General features: G+C 42.2%; 1 protein-coding gene across 5 annotated transcripts in view; it reads right to left on the bottom strand.

Moving 5' to 3' along the window:
* The window catches only part of zdhhc1 (zinc finger DHHC-type containing 1), a 105,517-nt gene that overhangs the window by 15,552 nt on the left and 65,911 nt on the right, over positions 1-24,054 (bottom strand). For all 5 annotated transcript variants that reach the window (XM_068049552.1, XM_068049555.1, XM_068049553.1 and 2 more), the window contains exon 8: positions 20,334-20,419. In XM_068049552.1, coding sequence (XP_067905653.1) covers positions 20,334-20,419 — 86 coding nt within the window. The remainder of the gene's footprint in view (positions 1-20,333; positions 20,420-24,054) is intronic.

The raw sequence follows: 24,054 nt of genomic DNA, 5'->3' as shown, positions 1-24,054 counted from the left end.
TAGTACTTCCTCTCTCATGCTTATCGTATCTAATATTTCACACTCCTCTTCTTTAACTACAATGTCTGCATCCACCCTCTCCTTTGTGAAAACAGACAAAAAACTCATTTAGAACCCTGCCCACATCTTCTGCATTCACGCATACATCCCCTTGTACATCTCTGATAAGCCCTACCTATTCCTTAGTTATCCTCTTGCTCTTAATGTACTGATAAAACATCTTTGGGTTTTTCTTGATTTTACCTGCCAATAATTTTTCATGTCCTCTCTTTGCTTTTCTAATTTCCTTTTTACTTCACCCCTGCACTTTCTATACTCCTCTAGGCTTTCTAAAGTATTCAGATTTTTGTAATCATCATAAGCTTTCTTTTTCTGCTTTAACTTACTCTGTAAGCTTCTAGATAACCAGGGGGCTCTAGATTTGACAGTACCTTTATCTTTGTGGGGACGTGCCTACATTGTGCCTGTACTACCTTGCTTTTCAATGCCATCCACTAGTTTGCCACTGATTTTCCTTCAAGTAGCTGTATCCAGTCCATTTTTGCCAGGTCACCTCTCAGTTTTGTAAAATTTGCCTTCCCCCAATATAGAACCTTTATTCCTGTTTTATCTTTGTCCTTTTCCATGATTATGCTAAAACTAACTGTATTATGGTCACTATCTCCAAAATGGTCATCCACTGTTACTTCATCCACTTGCCCAGCTTCATTACCGAAGACTAAATCTGGAATTGCGCCCCCTCTCGTTGGGCTAGTTACGTGCTGGCTAAAAAAGTTCTCTTGAACGTAGTTCAAGAATTTTGTCCCCTCTGTGCCCTTCAGACTGTTGGTTTCCCAGTTGATACTGGGATAGTTGAAATCCTGACCTATCATTGCCCTATAGTTTTTGCACTCCTATTTGTTCTTCTTTCTCCCTCTCAGTATTTGGCGGTCTATAAGTACACTCCTAGTAGTGTGGCTGCCCCTTTTTTATTTCTAATCTCCACCCATATGGCCTCGTTTGATGAATCATTTAGCATATCATCCCTCCTCACAGCTGTTATTGATTCCTTAACTAAAAAAGTTACACCCCCTTTTTTTAAATCCCTCTCTCTATCCCGCCTGACAACTCTATATCTAGGGATGTTGAGCTGCCATTCTTGCCCCTCTCTCAGTTGCAAAAATCAATTCTGAAAATTGTATCCATCAATGATGCAGTAGTCCAGTAACATAATCGCTGTACTAGTAATCCAGAGGCATAAATTAATAATCTAGAGGATGAGAGATCAATTTGCACCATTACAGTTTCAGAATTTTAATTCAGTTAAAAAAAAATCTGGAAAGAAAAAAGTGATGGGCGGCACAGTGGCTAGCACCGCAGCCTCACAGCTCCAGCGACCCGGGTTCGGTTCTGGGTACTGCCTGTGCAGAGTTTGCAAGTTCTCCCTGTGACCGTGTGGGTTTCCACCGGGTGCTCCGGTTTCCTCCCACAGCCAAAGACTTGCAGGTTGATAGGTAAATTGGCCATTGTAAATTGCCCCTAGTGTAGGTAGGTGGTAGGAGAATGGTGGGGATGTGGTAGGGAATATGGGATTAATGTAGGATTAGTATAAATGGGTGGCTGTTGGTCGGCACAGACTCGGTGGGCCGAAGGGCCTTGTTTCAGTGCTGTATGACTATGACTACAAAGCTTTCGGATTGTCATGAAAACCCATGGTTCACTGATTTCCTTTAAGGAAATAAACCTGCCATCCAAACCCGGTCTAGCCTATATCTTCAAGTGGATAAATCATCAGGTCCAGATGGGATGCATCTGAGGATGCTGAGGGAAGTAAGGGTGGAAATTGCGGAGGTCTGGCCATATTCATCCAATCTTCCTTAGATACGGGGGTAGTGCCAGAGGACTGGAGAATTGCAAATGTTGTACCCTTTTTTGTACAAGGGTGGAAGTTTAAATCCAGCAACTACAGGCCAGTCTATTTAAAGTTGGTGGTGGGGAAGCTATTAGAAATGATAACCTGGGACAAAATTAACAGCCACTTGGACATGTGTGGATTAATTAATACCAGCACTGATTTGTTAAAGGCAACTACTGTTTAACTAACTTGATTGAGCTTTTTTTGATGAAGTAACAGAGAGGGTTGAAGAGAGTAATGCAGTTGATGTGGTGTATAGCGACTTCAAGAAAAAGTACCAAATAGGCTTGCTAGCAAAGTTGAAGCCCATGGAATAAAAGGGACAGTGGCAGCACGGATACCAAGTTGGCTAAAGGACAGGAAACAGAGTAATGGTGAATGGCTGTTTTTCAGACGGAGGAAGGTTACAATGGGGTACCCCAGAGGTAGGTGGGTACTAGGACCACTGCTTTAAGTGATATATATTAATAACTTGGATTTACAGAGCATAATTTCAATATCTGCAGATGATACAAAGCTTGGAAATGCAGTGAACAGCAAGGAGGATGGTGATAGACTTCAAGAGGACATAGACAGGCTGGTGGCATTGGCAGATATGTGATAGAGAGGTTTAATGCAGAGAAATGCAAATCGTTACATTTTGATAGGAAGAAAGGAGATGCAAAATAAGATATTGGGTATGATTATTAAAAGAGTGCAGAAAACAGAGCCACCTGGAGATATAAGTGCACGAATCATTGAAGGTGGTAGGAGAGAATGAGAAAGCAGTTGAAAAAGCATATGGGATCCTGGGCTTTATAAATAGAGGCATAACGTATAAAAACAAGGAAGTCATGATGAACCTTTATAAAACACTGATTTGGCCATAACTGGATTATTGTGTCCAATTCTGGACACCATACTTTAGAAAGGATGTGAAGGCCTTTGAGAGGGCGCAGAAAAAATATTTTTTATTCTTTCATGGATGTGAGCGTTGCTGGTAAGGCCAGCATTTGTTGCCCATCCCCAATTGCCCTTGACAAATTAGTAACTAGCTAGGCCATTTCAGAGGGCAGTTAAGAGCCAACCACATTGCTGTAAGTCTGGAGTCACATGTAGGCCAGATCAGGTAAGGACAGCAGATTTCCTTCCCTAAAGGTCATTAAGTGAACCAGATGGATTTTTACAACAATCAATGATAGTAATTATGCCATGAAACTGAGATTAGCTTTCAATTCCAGACTTTCTAAATTAATTAATTGAATGTATTAATCAATTGAATTTAAATTCCACCAGTTGCCACAGTGGGATTTGAATGTGTGTCCGGACATTAGCCTGGGCCTCTGAATTACTAGTTCAGTGACATTACCACGACACCACCATCTCCCCTAAAATGGTTTGAAGGATGAGGGCCTACAGTTATGAGGATAGGGTTGACAGAGTAGATAAAGAGAAATCGTTCCCATTGGCAGAAGGGTCAAGAACCATAAGATGGAAGATGGGCATATTCCAAAAAAATCTCCTGTATTCAGAACTTGCAGGTGCTTAAATGCTGCTGGATAACAACAGGCCATAGTGGAGGGCGTTCTATATTAAGGAGCCAGGAAAGGCAAAGAGGTGGCTGAGGGAGAGCAAAGAAGAAAGTTCACAAATTTCAAGAGGCAAAACTGCATGGGTTTCATCATCTGACTTCCTGATTTATGCTTGCACCATCTGTGGCAAGGATTGTTGCTCGAGAATTAGATTCTTCAGCCATACACACTGCAGGACAGCAAAGTAACTACAAATATTTGGCTCCGTACTATCGTCTTTCAAGATAGATGGTTGCGACTTACATTGTTAAACACTTATTCGAGGTTGGGGGTGGGGGGGTGGGCAGGGGAGGCATCTAGTCTAATGAAACTAGCACGTAATCAATGTCTTCAGAATGATTACTTGTCATTGTTAGTAAGTACTAGTTATATAGTTAACATCTTCAAGTTATAATAATGATAGTTTATGGTTGAATACTGCTCAACTAACTAACATCCAACTGGCTGTTAAGTCATATCAGAGTACTATAATTATTGTTGTGCCTTCGGGACTCGCTACAGTCCATGTGATATAGGTACATCACAGTGCTGTTAGGGAGCGAGTTCCAGGTTTCTGACCCAGCGATGGTGAAAGAACAGCGATATAGTTCCAAGTCAGGATGGTGTGTGACTTGCAGGGGAACTTGCAAGTGGTGGTGTTCTCCTGCATCTGCTGCCCTTGTCCTTCTAGGTGGTAGAGGTTGCGGGTTTAGAAGGCGCTATAGAAGGAGCCTTGGTGAGTTACTGCAGTGCATCTTATAGATGGTACACACTGTTGCCATTATGCGCCAGTGGTGGTGGAAGTGAATGTTTAAGGTAGCGGATGCAGTGTCCATCAAGTGGGCTGCTTTGTCTTGGATGGTGTTGAGCTTCTTGAGTGTTGTTTGAGCTGCACTCATCCAGGCCATCACACGCCTGACCTGTGCCTTGTAGATGGCAAACAGGCTTTGGGGAGTCAGGTGAGCCCCTCACTGCAGAATTCCCAGCCTCTGACCTGCTCTTGTACCCACAGTATTTTTATGGCTGTTAACTTTTTGATCAATGGTAACCCCCAGGATGTTGATTGTGGGGATTCAGCAATGATAATGCCGTCGAACGTCAAGGGGAGATGGCTAGATTCTCTCTTGTTGGAAACGGTCATTATCTACCAAACTGAAGTTGTAATGTACACAATCAATTTATTTTTCGTTTGTGCAAACTGAATTCATATTTAGGAGCTGTCACAAATATTAAAGATGATAACTTGTTAAACAGCAAAATGTTAATTTTGGAGCTCTTGTACATGAAACAATAATGTGATTTTTCTTGAACAATGGAAGCCAATGGGTAAAACTGGAATGGAATGAATCATTTTCATTTTGTATGCCCAACATCACAATGAAGTAATCCGAGGTGAGTTATATAGGTTAGCTGCAAAATAAAACTCCCTCTACACTACCCCAATGTCCCTAAGGTGCCAAACTCAAGAACACCCCAGGCTATATCACACCTCCTCCAGCAATGTCAAACACACAGCCCACGAGCTCCTTTCATCTGGCCCTATGTCCTCTCAAGTTAAATGCACAAAGCCAGTCACAACGGACTATTGGTGAAATCAGCTTTGTGCACTTACTATAAGGTGGAGCCGGATAAATGTCTCAGTCCCAGCAAGTTATGGTCTGGGCCTACAGACTGGAAAAGTTTTCTTGTTGGTGGATTTAGCAAATTTATGGGTTTTTTTTGCATCAATCACACCTCCGATTCAAAGTTTGAGTTAGGCAAAATCTTCCCGTTTTCAAGTTTCACGGGAAAGGAAAATAGGGGGATGACAGAGGGGATACAAGAATAGAGGGAAAAGGAAGCAGCCTTGATTTAATTTTCACGTTTGAGGGTTAAGATTTTTTGTGTAAGAAGGTTTCACTGTTTGTGTCAGGGATCTGTTTCTTTGTGTATGAGTGGTGCCCCTTTTTGTGTACGGCAATCTAATTTTTTTTTGTGGAACCTTGCAAACCTTGTGCATAGATGCTCGAATTCTCAGTGCATCAGGCAGCCCACTAACTGGTTTCAATAGTAGCATCCAGCCTCCTGCTTCAAAAAGCTGGATATTCCTTCTGCAAAACTTCTCAGAGATTGCCAATTTTGTGCTAAGACAGTTATGTACAGTGGGCACCAAATCCAATAGGAACTGTTTTGTACTCTGATGTGCCTAGCTCAATCTCTGTTGGCTAAGTCCCAGAGGTGAAATGCAGTGCGCTCATCAGTACCTTGTGATATTTTTCTTGCTCATGAAATTACCATATGAACTGAATGAATGTTGTGCCAGAACTCAGTCAAACGAAGCAAAAATACTTGTTGAAAGCATTCTATTAACTGGAGATGCAAACAATTCTCATAACCAGTTTAGGAGTGGGTTCAAACATTTCCACTTACATCAACTGAACTCTACACCTACCAATATGATACTTCATGACAGAGGTTCAGCTCTTTATGACTCTCTATCAATGGGCAATCCTAGTCCGATGATACAATTTCAAGGAATACTGGAGGAGTGAAAAGGTTGGAGAAAAGGAGAGGAAAGAGCAATCAGGCTGATTTTTTTAAGCTATGGGGATAATTGGATTTTGGACAGAAAAAGTGTTTGGAGCCAATTATTTGCCAGATCAAATCTTTCTAGTTGGTGAAAAGGGAGCTCCACAAAGAATTGAAATGTGTCGATTCAGCCAATCAACTTTCCATCCATCATAATTATCATTTGAATGCCTTCCTTGTTAACCAGAATTAGACCTAATCAGAGATTATACAAGTCAAGATAAAAACAATAATAAGAACAGAAAATGCTGGAAATACTCAGCAGGTCTAGTAGCAACTGTGGAGGGAGAAACATAGTTAACGTTGCAGCTCTGTGACCTTGTCAATCACACCCTTCCGGAGATTTGAGTCTTCGCCGACTCTGGCACTGAAGTCACCAAGGAGAATCAGCCTGTCCCCTGGTGGGATATGGGCTATGGATCGGTCGCGATTGGAGTAGAATCCCTTCTTGGCCTTGCCTGTTGCACCTAGGGTGAGAGCATAAGCACTGATGACAGTGGCATACTGATTCCTCATTAGGTTGAACCGGAGGGTCACGAGGCACTCACACCCACAGGGGGAGTCACTGAAACGCCAGACATGCTCATTCTTGATGGCAAACCCTACTCCACGAAGATGTTGTTCCTCTTCTGGATAGCCCTGCCAGAAAAAGGCATACCCGTCACATTTATGAACTTCTCTGGGCGGCAAATCCAAAGAAAAATGTAGGGAGCAGCACCAAGTGCTGCACATGGTCTTTTTTGACCTCACGGAAGCCTTGGACTCAGTCAATCGTGAGGGTTTATGGATAGTTCTCAAGTTTGGCTGCCCTCAGAAATTTGTCACCATCCTTTGACTACTACATGATGACTTGCAAGCCGTAATCCTTACCAACGGGACCACTACAGACCCTATCTCAGTGAAGACTGGCATCAAACAAGGCTGTGGCATCATACCAACCCTCTTCTCCATCATCTACATCGCAATTTTGTGCCTCACCTCCAACAAGCTCCACACAGGAGTGGAGATAACCTACAGGACGGATGGGAAAGAATTCAACCTCCCTCGCCTCCAGTCCTAAACAAACGTCACTCCAACCTCAGTCACTGAGCTTCAGTACGCGGACGATTTTGTGTTTGTGCTCACTCGGAGACTGAGCTCCAAGTCATTGTTGACTTCTTCACTGAAGCAGTCGAGAGGATGGGCCTTACTTTAAAACATCTGTAAAACTAAGGTCCTCTTCCAACCCACTTCTGCAGCACAACATCATCCTCCGATCAGGATTCACGGACCATTTTCCATATCTCGAGAGTCTCAACTCAATGAAAGCAGACATAGATGATGAAATCCACTACTGCCTTCAACGTGCCACCTCTACCTTCGGCCAACTGAGAGAGAGAGTATTTAAGGACCAGGACCTAAATCCGGGACTAAGGTCATAGTGTATCAGGCAGCAGTGATCCCTGTGCTCTTAAATGCTTCGATGTCCTTGGAAAACCTATAGCAGGCACCTCAAGGCACTGGAGAAATACCAACTCTGTCTCTGCAAAATCCTTCACATTCATTAGCAGGATAGGCACGCTAATGCCAGCATCCTCTCCCAAGCCAACATTTCCAGCATTGAGGTGCTAATCACCTAATACCAGCTTCGTTGGGTGGGCCAAGCTACTTGAATGTCTGATACCAGGCTCCCGAAGTGATTTCTCTCCTATGAAATTTGCCATGGCAAAAGACTCCCCAAGAGGACAGAGGAAACACTTTAGGGACGTTCTCAAAGCATCCTTGAAGAAATCCAACATACGCACCAACTCATGGGAGTCCCTGTCCTTCAACCACTCAAAGTGGAGAAGGTGCATTCAGGAATGTACTGAGCACCTAGTGAGATTTCGACAGGAGCCCATGCAGGCCAAGTCCAGGCAGCGGAAGGAGCGTATAACCCAAGTAACTCGCCTATTCAACTTGTCAAACACCACCTACCCCACATGGGGTAGAGGCTGTGATTCGCACATCAGAGTTGTTAGAGGTGTTCTAATGCACTGAACCGGAGTGGAAGCAAGTCATCCTCAGTCCCGAGGGACTGCCTAAGAAGACGAGATGACATTATCTGCAGCTGAAAGTGCAGGAAAGCAACTTGCTCCCAGGTTTCTACCAATGCTGTCTGACACAGATTGCCAAGAGGTGTGCAAGAGCAGCTCTGGGGGGAATTTTATGCAGTCCACTGCGGTGGATTTGGTGGTGTGTGGGGAGATATAACTAGGCGGGAGGTATTTTTTCGGATTCCCGATGGCAGGATATTTTAGAGAAATTAACTCGTCGATGGGTTTGCGGCGTTCTAGGGTTCCCTCAGTGCAGTGGTGGATTGCAGCTTTGCATTCATTTGCGTGCCATTAATACTCGTTACCCTACACATAGTTAGGATTTAGTCCTACCTGACAGATTAACTGAACGGCAAGCGATATTCCCATGCCATCTGGTTCACGAATGTTTGAACATGGCGTGCAACAGTCGTAATCATGAAGTTGAGTCTCAGGTCTGTGCTCTTCTCTCTGTCACTCAGCTGCTAAACTAACGCTAGCATTGGAATGGATGTTTGCCTCCAGGCTTGGCACCAGTAAGGGTAAATCATCTCAGGGGATCGCGGAGCAACAGGAGGAACACCAGTCCTCTTCAGATGAGGATGACTATGAAGAGGGTGAGGAGGAGACAACAATGCCGTCATCACTATGAGGGCCATGGAGAGAAATGCAAGGGACATCAGGGAGAACCTCATTTATGCATGCTTCAGCCAACAAGAAGTCACAGCATCAAGGAATGTTGGGAGGAGAAACATAACAATTCCCCACAGAAATTTCCTTTTGCATGAGGTCTTATTCATCCCTGAAATCTTAATGAAGTATGGCTGCACTTTCATGTGATTGGCATTTGAAATCATCCATGGGCTACGATGATTGCAACTATACAGCACTGCAAATAGCATTATGTTATGACCATAGAAAACAAAAGTAAGGCATGATAGTATTGGAAAAAGTTATTAATCATCAACAGGAAAGCAGCAATCATTGAAGATTGAAGGCTAAAATTCCAATGAGATATGGACACTAGACATTTCCTGAGATGCTTTGCAAATATCACTGCGTTCCTGTCACAGGCCTCCAAAAAACTTCTTTGGTTCCATCTGTAACCAAGCAAAATATTACTGAAAGTGGATCAGATTTTGCAAGGAATAAAAATGTTTTCATACATCTTTGCATTCGTTAACATTTCTAGATCACCTATGCCACTTCCATGCTCATAAGTTTCAATTTTCCTTTCCTGCCACTACTTCTAGGTGCTACCCTGACATTAGCAGCTGAGGTGGAGGCAGTCTGCTCAGTGCACAGCGCCATTGCTGTGGATGACCGTGGCGGGCATCCTCTGGAGGAATGGGGCCTTTTAGGCGCATTCCGACTGGGGTGTGCAGCCATGGTGTTTGAGTACCACCGTGTGCTGGAGGTAAGGGGGTCAATGTCAGGAGGGAGGATGAGACGCCACTTTCCCTGCGGGTGTCCTGAGAGGAAGGCCCTGGGGAAACTGGCACGTGCTCCTCCTCCATCTGTGTGCACCATGACACCTGCCCGTCTCCGAGGGGAAGGAGCACCCGGAAGGAGGTCCAGGTTCCTCACCCCCTCTCGCTTAGACTCGGCTGCATAGAGCCCACGGCAACAGCGATGGAGTGCAGGTCAGATCGCATATGGCTCCAGTGGTCAACCAGACTCGCCACGGAACTCACCAGACTCTCCACTGAGGAAGCCATACGCTCAAATGCCTGGGACGTGGCAGATGTTATGGCTTGCATGGACTCCTCCATGGCACGTGCTAAGTCATACATGACCTCAGGCACCTCCAACTTATTTTCCACATGGCTTTGCTGCACATCCAGCAGACTTTGCATAGCTACAAACAGAGGATCATCATCAGCAGCATGGGGCTGAGCAGGGGCCTGGTCCCAGCAGTCCTTCGATTGTCAGAGGACTCAGCTGTCATATGCTCCCTCAGCTGCTAGGACGTGTCCATGTCATGCACACCAGCTTGTGACCCAGATTCTAATCGTAAACCCCACCACAGACAGTGTGGAGCTATCTTGTGCTGGCGGAGGTGGAAGAAACAGGTGATGATGCGCCGTTGGGCATTGGCTTCTTCTTGCTCCCCAGAGGAGGATTCTTGGGTCAGGCAGTGTTCTGCTACTCAAATGCAGGCATCTATAGTGGAGACACAAACAGAGGCACTTTAAGTATCCGCTTCACATGAGTTCACACAATTTCCTTCAGTTTTCACATATGGCTGGCAAAAGCAGAGACGACACTTCATCCTTACGCCTTGTGGATCCTGCCTCATCTCTGATTGCCCTCCCTCCCTCCTCTCTCGCATCTCAGAAGCCTCCTCCTCAGCCGTGGTCAGCAGCCTGATGTCAGGGACCCCTCCTCCCATCTTAGCATGCTTGCGTTAGTTGTGGCTTTGTTTCTCCTGCAACAGACAGTGCAGATTTAATGACATGGCAAATGATGCATCACAACCTTTGCATACATGCACCAACATCACTCATTCTGCACTGGCTTTCACACGATACGCCAATCGCATAAACAATGCCAATATTCATCATTTAGTAGATGGCACCAAGGCTGCTTATGCATCCGACTGCATTCTTTGCGTACCCTCTGCCTTAAAAGGCACCTAGCCATGGAAGAAATCAATGGAGCGGTCTCGCCAGGACCACGTGCCCTCACTGATCTGAGCAAGTCATTGATGCGATTGCGGCACTGTACCCATGTTCTAAGAGTTACCCCACGATTCAAGACCTCCTCCACTACCTCCATCCAGGCCACCTTGGTGAGGCAGGAGGGTTGTCTGACTCCAACTGCAGGGAAGAGGACCTCCCACCTTTCCCTGACGGCTTGGAGGTGAACCCGCAGGGAGGCATCACTGAACCATGGGGCGGGATGCTGCCTGCTGGCTGACATCTGCTTCATTTTGGCTGTAGGGAAAATAAATGATATGAAATTGGTGGTGAGTTTCACAAAATAAAGGAGGCAAAAACATTTTGATTCAAGTGAAAGCTTCAACTAAGTTATTCTGAAGATACATAGATGAAAGGAAGGCTGCTGTTCCTTGTGGCTGCAAGCAGAGAATGCTTTATATCTGTGGCGATCATGGTGCTTGGGGCAGTGATGGCGGGTTCCACCCATGAAAGGCCACCCCGTTACACGATCCCACGTGTTCCCCATGCCCGTCGCCGCACGGCTAACTTTAATATAAAATCGCGTGGGAAGTGGGATTTGTGGCAGGAGCGGAAGTTACAACAACTTTTGGTCCTGCCGTTGGGAACGCTGCAGCACTAAGATTCCACCCTCTCTGTGACTTACCCTCCAAGGGAAACACCTTGTTTCAATTCAGCACCTTCCCACAAAAGATACATAAGGAGTCAGAGGAACAAACCCACACCATTACACTATAGTGCAATGCATCGGAGATGTCAATGAGCCATGCAACAGCTCCTTCTGAAAGACAATGACGTTTAAGAGGCATCTTGACAAATACATGAATAGGATGGGAATAGAGGGATACGGACCACGGAAGTGCAGAAGGTTTTAGTTTAGACAGGCATGGAGGGCCGAATGGCCTGTTCCTGTTCTGTACTGTTCTTCGTTCTTTTCTTTGTTCATATTTACACTCAAGTTTAAGAAACTCCAGTATTGGCTACTTTTAAACAAAGGCAATGGTTTAGCAAAGCAGTAAAAGTAATTATCTATTAAATTAGCAAATGTTTAAATGAATGCTTAGTTACATCCAAAAATACACATGATTTCAATAAACAGCCTAGCTGATACAGAAGCACAGTAACTGGCAATGAACAGCACAAGGCATGATTTTGAGCAAAGCAAGATATTACATATTGGTGCAAAAAAATTTTATACTACGGCCTAAAGTGGCACTATGGTACTTGAACTGTATCCATCATTATTAATAGAAGTCAATTTCTTGTGGTATTTAAAACAGGCAGTCAAGACCAAGTGGGGTTAAAGGATGGGAAATAATTGGATGAGGGCTTGCAATTCAGCTCCTATTTTAAAGTCATACATTCGGTCTTCATTTTAATGCAATTTTTTTTAACTTGGCAATTTGGGAAACAGAATTGCAGCAGAGGAGTCTCTCAGCAGTACAGGATGAGGATCTTAGAGAGGTAAAAACTGAGGTGTTGCAGTGCCATCACTAGCAAGAGGGTGTAATTACAGTGTGACAAGTTTACATAGGCATTTCCAATATAAATTTCAAGAAAAGATGGACACAGGAAGTGTGCAGTTTTAATATATTGCAGATATTTTGAATAAAGTAATTTGTATGTTGAGGTTCTATTCAGCAGTATCCTGCTGCTTCTAAGTTCAGAAATGGCTTCACTTTACTGCAGAGAAACATTAAGTACAGAAAGATATTTTACTTAAAATTAGAATACACACATTTTCGGCATTTATATGACTAATATCAGCAAACAGAAATAGCATCTGCCATCAGAATGCATTGTTTGAGTGGGATTGCCAAGTTAACATCAACTGTCCTCTAATTTGGGAATTTATTTTGAGGCTATCCCAAATTATTCCAGCCAGACACCCTAAAGAGATTTGTTTCCTGTCAAACGAGTCTGCTAGTCCAACTTACTAGACTAAATAATACAAAGAGTTCGCATTAGCTCATATCCAACTGTTTTCTAGTAAAAACGTTCTGATTGGAACCATACAGCTCCTGCGCAGCCTATTCAATTGATATTCATTTAACTATTTTAAAAACTCATTACTGTATGAGGCATTAGTAAAATGTTTAAACAAGGAAAAAAAGTGATCCCAATGGAACACCAGACAGAGCAGTGAACATGGTATGTTTCAAATGAAGAGCAATTATAGCTGAAAATCCTTTACATTTCCAAATGAACATTATTTACTCATAAAAATACTGTCTGTTACATACCAATCATGCTGTTTTCCAAGCTAAGTAGAACAAAGTTAATTATTACATTACATTACCTACTACAATTAAACTAGAATGCATATCAGAGACATGTCTGAACCTGTCAAGAACACACTGAGAATTGACCTGGAGGTAACTGTTCGCAATAAGCAGTGCAGCTTATGGTCCCTCTTTATCTCAATTTACCAGTCATAAAATATTGCAAACAATAAGAATTTCTTAAAGAAAAAGGAGTGGGCTCCTTATAAAACTTAAAATGGATCTTCTGATGAAACTTTCAAACTCTAATAAAAATATTGCTCTAATAAGAGAAAGTGGCTTATTCCTATTTGAGCTGACCTGAAAATTATCAAGGTTCTCTTGTGGCTTTCAAAAGCTGGAAGAAGTACATGCTATAGGTACAGTAGTCCTCACTGTGACCTGCCATAAAATTGGTTTATACTCATCTCTGAGCAGCTTGACATTTCTGGATCAGACCAAATTTTGTACTTGGGCCCAAATAGTTGTTGTTTTTTTTTTGAGTGTTGCCTACACTTGCTTAGCTTACTAGAAAGGGCGATTATAAAAGGATAATCCATCAGTTTCTTTACAAAACCTTTTGGTATGACCAAACACTCCAGCTCTACACATGTGAAGAAGCACTGCTTTAAGGGCTAACCTGATGTGCATGGTAAGGGTATAAGGTCATCCTGGAACTGCACTTCAACAAGTTACTTATACTGGACAGTGAACTTTTGTATGATTTATCTTTCTAAAATAATGGTCAAATCTGTGAATTCCCATGTTGGACACTCGAAATAGAAAACCACTACGGGAAAAAAAGGAAATGGCTGAAATGTGACAACTATGAAATGTGAAAAATCATTTTAATGCCATTTTGGTATATTTAAAATCCCATATGTCATTCAGTATCCTATGTGGTAGGGGTAGCCATCCAAACCTTTATGCAACCCACGAAAATGCATGTGTACCACGGGCCTGAGGGACAATTTATAAAGATTAGATCCATGCTCCAATTGATATGTATATATCTAAAGCTGCTGATACCAAATCGATTTTACTGTTCTGATTGAGGATTTATCCACCAATAAAGCAATACTGTTTTAAAACAGCCCTTTCAGAAGAACCAAGCCCACAAAGTTCAAATCGAAGTTACATGTGCTCCCAGCTTGGACAACCCAGCTCTATAGAAATACCTCCTACAAGGAGAGAGCACCATTCTCAACAGCTATGTGTTTGATGTACATGTCCAATATATCAGGTAAATTGTTATTGTTGCTTGGAATTATCCTCCGAGGTACAAAATGCAGAACCCAGAATCAAATTCTTTGGATTTGCTATGATGGCAGAGTAAAGCAGTGATTGTGACCCCTGTTATGCCAAGTTATCTTAAATTCCAAATGAGTATTTTGGCACAATGCATGCTCCAACAAATTGTGCTACCATCCTGTCCTCTCACAATCATTTGCAAGCATCTACTGAACTCGTGTTCCCTCCTAAGTGTTTCAGTTCAGGACAGAACTGTTCATACCAGTTAGTGTTTGTAACTGACCAATCAATTATATAACATTGCGGAAATCATTTGTTGGCAGCCACTCATCCAATCCTGCTCAGACAAGATAAATATAGATGAGGATGGCCAATTTGGTCCATTTAGAAAAGACCTTGTTCCCCTGTAACAATAGCCATCTCAAATAATTCCTACATACTTGCTTCCACTAAAGGTCCATTCCAGGTATTGATCATTCGTTGTATGATATATTTGCTAATATTAGTCCTAAATATTGCCTTTCCCCAAATTGAACTTCTGCCTCTTGTGTTACTGACACAGTTTAACATGAAATAATGCTCCAGATTTACCTTTTCTAAAAGAAGGAACTGGCCTCATGGCTCTTCTCTGAACTCTCTCTCAGATTTGAATGCTCCCCTTGTCGGAGTTCCAACAGTCCATTTTGTGCCACAGAATCTTTTAAATAGGTTGCCTAATTTTTTTCAAATTAAAACTAGGCAAGAAAAGTCAGTTTTACATGCCCAATATGATCTGAGACTGCCAATTTTCATTTACTATAAAGACTATCAAGTCTTTTTTGAAGTCTTGCACGCCTTCCAACCTGACTTTTAACTATGTTCTGAGATCCTAGGATGTGATGGAAGAGGTGAAGTGTGATGTGGAAGCTCAGGTGATGATCAGAAGGTTGAGGATAAACCCTGGTGGATTTCGGAAGCGTGGAAGGTCTAGAGGCTCAGCCTCATGCTATTTCAGTGGAAGGAGGGGCGAAAAGTGTAGTATAAGGATTTGAAAGGGTTAATGTTTGAGACAGTGTAAGGAATGCCTCCCACCATGATGATGTAAGAGATCATATGTAAAGCTGTGCATAGTTAGAGTGTAATAAAAGAGTTAAGGTTCAAATTACTGAAGACTCAGTAATCGCTCTTAGCTAGACTAACCAAATATACTAAGGTGGCAGCAGACTAACCAAACATACAATATGGTGAACAGCGGTAGTTCTTACCATACAGAAGAATTTGAAGAAATATTTTGAAGAAGGCTGACCCTGAAAAAAGTGCTAAAACTGCAGAACTCGAGAAGAGACTGTGAAAAAACTCTAGAGCTGCTCCACGGACAAAGGAAACAGAGAGTCAGGGAATTGGCTTATTGAGGCATTCAGACTGCACCAAAGGGGTGGGTAGTCTGTGAAAAAATTCTAGCCCAGCGATCACAGGCTACGAGAGAACCAAGCAACGGTCAGGGATATGGTTAGCAACCCTTAAAGGGTAAAATAACTGTTCCTAATGGCACTAGGCAGGCAGCACCAGGAAAATCAAAAATCCTTAGTGAGGGCAGATTCGAGGTTGGCGCCATTAAACATGGTGACCACAAGCGAGTGATTAAAAAAAAACACAGGCTGAAAATACTCAACACTAAGTGAAGAGAGTAAAAGGAGTATAGAAAAAAACCACTACAAAACTGCACTTAAAGCAAGAAATAAATAAATACAGCGTCAGGTGAGATTTCACAGGAAGAAACGGTGACCATAACAGCACGAGGTTGAAAAGAGGGGGAATCTTCTGATACTGGAGGGAAAATTTTAAAAAGTAAACCAAATAGAAAACCATGGATCTTAACTCACAATACCAGAGGTTTGGACACATGACAGGACCACGTCAAACTTAAAATTGGTCACTCTGGCGAAAAAGATTCTTGAGATACAGAAATGCTTCCAAATTAGACAGCCAGTATGAAGCAGAGCAAGTTAACACATTGCTGTATTCCACTGGAGCAATAGCAGACAATGTTGTTGCAAGACAAGACATTAATGAAACATCAGACAAATTTGATGAAGTTTTAAAAGCTATTTCAACCTGAGCAGCAATAAGATTCTGGAAAGAGCAAGATTTAACAGAAGCGTCCAGAAACCAGGTGAAACAGTTGATGCTTTTATTAATGACCTTTACAGACTAGCTGAAGGATGCGAATATGGAGACCGCATTGTAGTAGGTATTACTGATGAATCCCTATCAGATTTATTGCAGTCTAAGGAAGACCTCACACTAGACAAAGCTATTCAGCTGGTGAGACAAGCAGAGGTCCGGAAGAACAGAGCAATCCTGACAGGTGAAGACCTTGGTTCAGGAAACCTCCAGCAACCGTACAGTTCCTTCAATACAGGGCTATAAAAGAGGCGCCAGAAAAGAAGATACACTGTGGTTGGGGGGCGTAAGTGCAAGATGCCATGAAATCCTGCCAGGGCTGTGGTGTCAAAAAGACTCTCGAACACAAACAGAATCCTGCAAACAAAGTAGAATGCTTCCACTGTAAGAAAATAGGCTATTTTTGGAAGATGTGCCAAAGTAAAATCTCTACTCCCACAAGTTCAAAAGAAATTGAACCACCTCCATCAGGAGAGAAATCAGAAAATTTACTTGGTGAGATCAATGATCCTAATCAGGCATCTTGGTCTGCAGATATGTATGTCAACAGACACATCACCAATTGTAAACTAGACACTGGAGCAAGGGTAACGGTCTCATCAGAAAACGAACTGTGATTATCAACGCATTACCTGCAACTAACAGAAACTCAGTTACATGGCCCAGGAGGGATTGAACTGAAAAGTCAAGGGAAAACTACAAACAACACTCCAGTACAAGGGAAAGCAGATATTGGAAACACTATGTTCTACTGAATTAGGAATTCTCTCTCTTAAGTCGAAGAGCTTGTATTGATCTTCATCTTATAAGAAAAGTTAAGCAACAAGAATCCAGGAGTCACTTCCAAAACGACTTCCTGAAATTGTTCACTGGTCTAGGAAGACTGAAGACCGAATACAATATTACATTGAGAAAAGACACTAAACCTGTATGTCTTTTCACGCCTCGGAAGATACCACACCCACTAATGAAGCAAGTCCAATATCAGCTGGAAGAGATGACCAGGATGGGAGCCCTTTCTCTCGTCACTGAACCTGCAGAGTGGTGTTCGGGAATGGTTCCAGTTCCTAAACCTAACGGTACTCTTTACAGTTGTGTAGAAGTAACTCAACTTAATAAGGCTGTGGCAAGAGAGGCTCATCCAATGTCCTCGTTGGATGAAAGCTTGGCAAAGTTATCCAAAAGCACCATGTTCACAAAGCTTGACATGAGTAGTGGCTTTTGGCAAGTTCCATTAGATAAGAAGTCAAGGTTATTGACAGCCTCCATTACTCCATTCAGAAGATTTTGTTTTAATCGTTTACCATTCAGTATAACATCAGCACTGGAAATATTCCAAAGAATTATGTTGAACATTCTACAGTGCCTTGAAGGAGTAATATGGCATATGGATGACATCTTAGTCCATGGTGAATTCAATGAAGAACATGATCTGAGGGTTAGAAAACACAAGAACACAAGAAATACGAGCAGGAATACATCATTCAGCCCTTCGAGCCCGCTCCGCCATTCAATGAGATCATGGCTGATCTTCTACTTCAACATCATTTTCCTGCACTAGCCCTGTAACCCTTGATGTTTTTAAATATATAGAAATCTATCGATCTCAATCTTGAATATACTCAAGGGCTGAGCCTCCACACCCCTCTGGGGCACAGGATTCCAAAGATTCACCACCCTCCGAGTGAAGAAATTTTTCCTCCTCTCAGTATTAAATGGCCTACCCTTATTCTGAGACTGTGTCCCCTGGTTCTGGGCTCACTAGCCAGGGGAAACATCTTATCTACATCCACCCTTTCGAGCCCAGTGAGAATTTTGTGATCACCTTTCATTCTTCGAAACTATAGAGAATACAGGCCCAGTTTCCTCAATCTCTCCTCATAAGACAATCCCGTCATCCCAGGGATTAGTCTGGTGAACCTCTGTTGCACTCCCTCTATGGCAAGTATATCCTTCCTTAGATGAGGATTACAGATACATATATAGGGGAGGTGTAGTATAAAGTTTTGAAAGGATTAATGTTTGAGACAGTGAAAGGAATACCTCCCACCACAGTGGTTAGCATCGCAGCCTCACAGCTCCAGCAACCCGGGTTCAGTTCCAGGTACTGCCTGTGCGGAATGTGCAAGTTTTCCCTGTGACTGCGTGCGTTTCCGGCAGGTGCTCCGGTTTCCTCCCACAGCCAAAGACTTGCAGGTTGTTAGGTAAATTCGCCATTGTAAATTGCCCCTAGTGTAGGTAGGAGAATGGTAGGGAATATGGGATTAATGTAGGATTAGCAATAAATGGGTGGTTGTTGGTCGGCACAGACTCGGTGGGCCGAAGGGCCTGTTTCAGTGCTGTATCTCTCTATGACCATGATGTAAGAGATCACATGTGAGAGACACTTGAGGGAGATGCAGTGTGGCTTCAGAGAAGTCATACGGACTTGTGTAAAACTGTATATAGTTAGAATGTAAGAAAATATTTAATGTTCAAATTACTGAAGACTCAGTAATCTCTCTTGGCTACACTAACCAAACATACAACAGAAAGCAATGTCAAGCACATTTGGGGAAGAGAGAAGGAAGCAATTGGTTGCATTTAGGAAAGAAGGGTTAAGCGTAGTCATGTTTAGGGATGAGGGAGTGTTTAGCATTTAACAGTAGCGAAACCAGAGGGAAGCATTAAGCAACATTTGGGGAAAGAAGAAAGATTAACTGTATTTTTGTTGAAAATGAGCTTTATTGGTAGGGGTTAGAAGGTTAGCCCTCAAGCAAATCATTACTTATTATTTTGATCCTTAGCCAAACATTAGTTCATACAATTTTCCCAAGTGATAAATTCACAACGCTACTGTGGTTATTTTGTTAGTTACAGAAATATTTTACAATTACTTCAAAGTTAGCAATTTTATAACAAGATGTTGGTAAATTAGTATTGTCTTTAACATAGACAATGTCACTTTAAAAAAAATAATTGAATAATTAGCTCCTTCATACTCCAGCAGAACATTTGTACTTCTGACTTGTGACTAATTTGGGGCTCAATTTTTGGTGCTCATGTTGCAGTATTTACTCTAAATATAGCTTGCACAGGAACCTATGGCTACTAGTCCAAGACTTGCCTGACAGAAGAAAAAGGACACATATAAAAGCATTTGTACTTTTAATTTAAAGCTAGCACTTATAATCAGAAGTTGATGCCATCTTCATGAAATATCCCATTCATGATGTAGACCTAAACTAACTCATGTCAATCCATTTGAGAAATATAAATCATGCTTGAAAACGTCCTCACCATGAATCCTTTACATCACAATGGCGTAGAAAAAAACATGCAATTTTGGAAAACTTATTGTATATATGTGTATATTAAGACTCTCCCCCCTCATATACCAACCAGCAATCCCTAAAAAAAGAAACCAAATAGCATACAAGATGTGGGTCAACATCTGTCCCAATCACCACTGCATTGGCAATTCGATTTTAATGTATGCACTGACCAAGCAACGTGTTGAACAAATACAATCCAGGAGCGAAAGGCATCGTTGGAGTATTCAGAACAGACAGGATAGTGCGACCTCTTGCGGAGCAAATGAATGCACTCTCACAGAATAAGCCGCAGTATTATCCACTGCAATTACTCGCTTGTAAAGCAGTCTCACTACTTACAACCTCCCAGTCAGATTAATTTCTGCTCATACAATATATGGATAATATTAATGCCACCAACAGTTTTTCCTTTAAAAAAAACTAGCCTTTTACACAATTTCTTCTTTTGAATTGTAATTTCATTACAAATTAAGTACAAGAATTTTAGCTGATCTGCTTATTCAAGTGGTAAATTTATATATTGCAATATTATACATGTAATATGGTGCTTCTGTTAAATTATTAATTTTATTTGGAAAAGAATTTGCAACAAACACTTACTCTTTTGTCAATGACACAGTTAAGGAGGTACCTTCAAACTGAATTCCATTATTCGTGTATCCAAGAGATCCTGCACTTCCAAAATTCTGGAAAATATAGAAGGATCCATTCCATATGAGTTTCTGCATCTCTAGTAAAAACTTTGTTAAAGGTTTGCTTCTTTCAAAAGTAGACTGGTAGCATGACAAGCATCATATTTTATTTTGCTGAGTAAGTGTTTCTCTTTATTGGTCCCTTCCAGAGTTAGAATGTGAGTAAACCTTGTGATGCGCACAGTTAAATAGTAACATAAGCACCACAAAGAAAAATATATGTTATTACTTCAACTTTCCAGATGGGTTGGTGGGTAAACATACCACCAAGACTCGTACAGACTAGAAAGGTCTCAGGCTCAGTTAGTTGACCCCCAGTGCAGGTTACCACACAGAAAAGTAGTGAATTTCTGGAATGTGTCTGGGATAGTTTCCTACAGCAATATGTCCAAGATGTAACAAGGGGACAGGCAATATTAGATTGAGTTATGAGTAATGAGCCAAATTTAATTAGTAGCCTAACTGTGCGTGAACATTTATCAAATAGTGATCTGAACATGATCGAATTCAAGGTAGCGTTTGAAAGTGAAAAGCACGAATCAGCTACTAGAATTTTAGACTTGGGTAAGGCTGACTTTACCGGGATGAGACAGAGACTGTTCACAGTAAACTGGGAAGATCTGTTAATGGGTCAAACGACGGAAGAACAGTGGAGAATATTTAAAGAAACATTTAACGAAATACAGAGCCACAGTGGCGCAGTGGTTAGCACTGCAGCCTCACAGCTCCAGCGACCCGGGTTCAATTCCGGGTACTGCCTGTGTGGAGTTTGCAAGTTCTCCCTGTGTCTGCGTGGGTTTCCTCCGGGTGCTCCGGTTTCCTCCCACAGCCAAAAAGACTTGCAGGTTGATAGGTGAATTGGCCATTATAAATTGTCACTAGTATAGGTAGGTGGTAGGGGAACATAGGGACAGGTGAGGATGTGGTAGGAATATGGGATTAGTGTAGGATTAGTATAAATGGGTGGTTAATGGTCGGCACGGACTCGGTGGGCCGAAGGGCCTGTTTCAGTGCTGTATCTCTAAAAATATACCCGAGAGGAAAAAGCTCCACTTCACAGAAAAAACAGCCATGGACAACTAAAGAGATTAGGGGTAGCATAAAACAAAAAGAAAGGGCTTACAAAAATGTAAAACACAGCACAGATCTGGCCAAATAGAATAGATACAAAAACCAGCAAAGGCTCACAAAGCACTTATAAGAGCTACTAAAAGGGATTATGAAAGGAAACTTGCAAGGGACATCAAAATCAATAAGAAGAAATTTTATAGTTACATAAAGGGAAAGCGAGTGGTCAAGAGCAATGTAGGCCCACTAAAAGCTGAAAATGGAGATATTGTCATTGATAATGAGGAAATGGCGGACATGTTGAACAATTACTTTGCCTCAGTATTTACAGCTGAAAAGGAGGATAACTTGCCAGAAGTCCCGAAAAAATTGATCGCCGATAGGGGACAGGGACTTAATATAATTAACGTAAGTAAAACATTAATAACAAGGAAATTAATGGGACTAAAGAGTGAGAAATCCCCAGGACCTGACACTTTCCATCCGAAGGTGTTAAAGGAAGTAGGGGAGCACATTATAAATGTCCTAACTATAGTCTTTCCGAGTTCCCTAGATTCAGGAGTGGTCCCTCTGGATTGGAAAGTTGCACATGTCACTCCACTTTTTAAGAAGGGTGAAAGGGGGAACCAAGGAAATTACAGACCAGTTAGCCTGACATCTGTGGTGGGGAAGTTGCTGGAGTCTATAATCAAGGATCGGATGACTGAACACCTAGAAAAATTTCAGTTAATCAGGGACAGCCAGCATGGATTCATGACGGGAAGGTCATGCCTGACAAATCTCAGTGAATGTTTTGAAAAGGTGACATAGGTAGTGGACAGGGGAATGTCTATGGATGTTATTTATATGGACTTCCAGAAGGCATTTGATGAAGTCCTACATAAGAGACTGTTAACTAAGGTAGAAGCCCATAGAGTTGAGGGCAAATTATTGACATGGTTAGGATGCTGGTTGAGTGATAGGTGACAGAGAGTGGGGAGAATGGGTAAGTACTCCGATTCGCAGGATGTAACTAGTGGTGTCCCACAGGGATCTGTGTTGGGGTTTCAATTACTCACATTATTCATTAACGACTTGGATGATGGCATAGTAAGTCATATATCCAAATTTGCTGATGATACAAAGTTAGGCGGCATTGTAGACAGTCTAGATGATAGCATAAAATTGCAAGGAGATATTGAGAGACTAGGTGAATGGGCAAAACAGTGGCAGATGGATTTCAATGCGGGCAAGTGTGAGGATAGAACAGGGTACTTTCTAAATGGGAAGAGGTTAACTACAGTGGACGTCCAAAGAGACTTGGGGGTTCAGGTGCATAGATCTTTAAAATGCCACGAGCAAGTGTAGAAAATAATCAAAAAGGTTAATGGAATGCTAGCCTTTATATCTAGAGGATTGGAGTATAAAGACACAGAGGTTATGCTGCAGCTGTACAAAACCCTGGTTAGACCCCACTTGGAGTAATGTGAGCAGTTCTGGGCACCACACCTTAGGAAGGATATATTGGCCTTGGAGGGAGTGCAACGTAGGTTTACAAGAATGATACCTGGACTACAAGGGTTCAGTTATGAGGAGAGATTACACAAATTAGGCCTGTTTTCGCTGGAATTTAGAAGGTTAAGGGGTGATCTGATCGAAGTCTTCAAGATATTAACAGGAAAAGACAGGCTAGATAAAGATAAACTATTTCCACTGGTTGGAGATTCTAGAACTAGGGGGCATAGTCTAAAAATTAGGAGCAGACCATTCAGGAGAAAAGTTAGGAAGCACTTCTTCATGCAAAGAGTGGTAGAAGTTTGGAACTCTCTCCCACAAACAGCAGTTGAAGCTAGAACAGTTGTTAATTTTAAATCTGAGATAGATAGATTTTTGTTACGCAAAGATATTAAGGGATATGGACCAAAGGCAGGTATATGGAGTTAGGCCGCGGATCAGCCATGATCTCGCTGAATGTCGGGACAGGCTTGAGGGGCTGAATGGCCTACTCCTGTTCCTATCTTCCTATGTTCCTAGAATAACCTCTGCTGAAATGTGCACATATGTGGATGGCAGGTAAATGAAAATTCGGTTCACTCCACGTGCTATCAAGTAATGGCTGAAGGCATCGGATATTGCAAAGACAATGGATCCTGACAGCATCCTAACTATATTATTGTGCCGCAGAACTAGCCACAACCCTAGCCAAGCTCTTCCAGTACAGCTACAATGCTGGCATCTATCAGACAATGTGGGAAATTGCCCAGGTATGTCCAGTCCACAAAAAGCAGGGCAAATCCAATCCGGCCAATTACCGCCCGATCAGTCCAGAACATAAGAATATAAGAACTAGGAGGAGTATGCAATTCAGCCCCTCGAGCTTGCCCCACCATTCAATACGATCATGGCTGATCTCATCTTGGCCTCAACTCCACTTTCCTGCCCATTGTCCATAACCCTTCAACCCATTACTAATTAAAATTCTATCAATGTCGCGGCATCCACCGCACTCTGGGGTAGTGAATTCCACAGATTTACGACACTTTGAGAGAAGTAATTTCTCCTCATCTCTGTTTTAAATCTGC

Source organism: Heterodontus francisci, chromosome 17 (assembly GCF_036365525.1).
Source record: "Heterodontus francisci isolate sHetFra1 chromosome 17, sHetFra1.hap1, whole genome shotgun sequence".
In the NCBI taxonomy this organism is placed as follows: domain Eukaryota; kingdom Metazoa; phylum Chordata; class Chondrichthyes; order Heterodontiformes; family Heterodontidae; genus Heterodontus; species Heterodontus francisci.
Note: the sequence above shows the minus strand (reverse complement) of the source record. Positions and strands in the feature narration are given on the sequence as shown.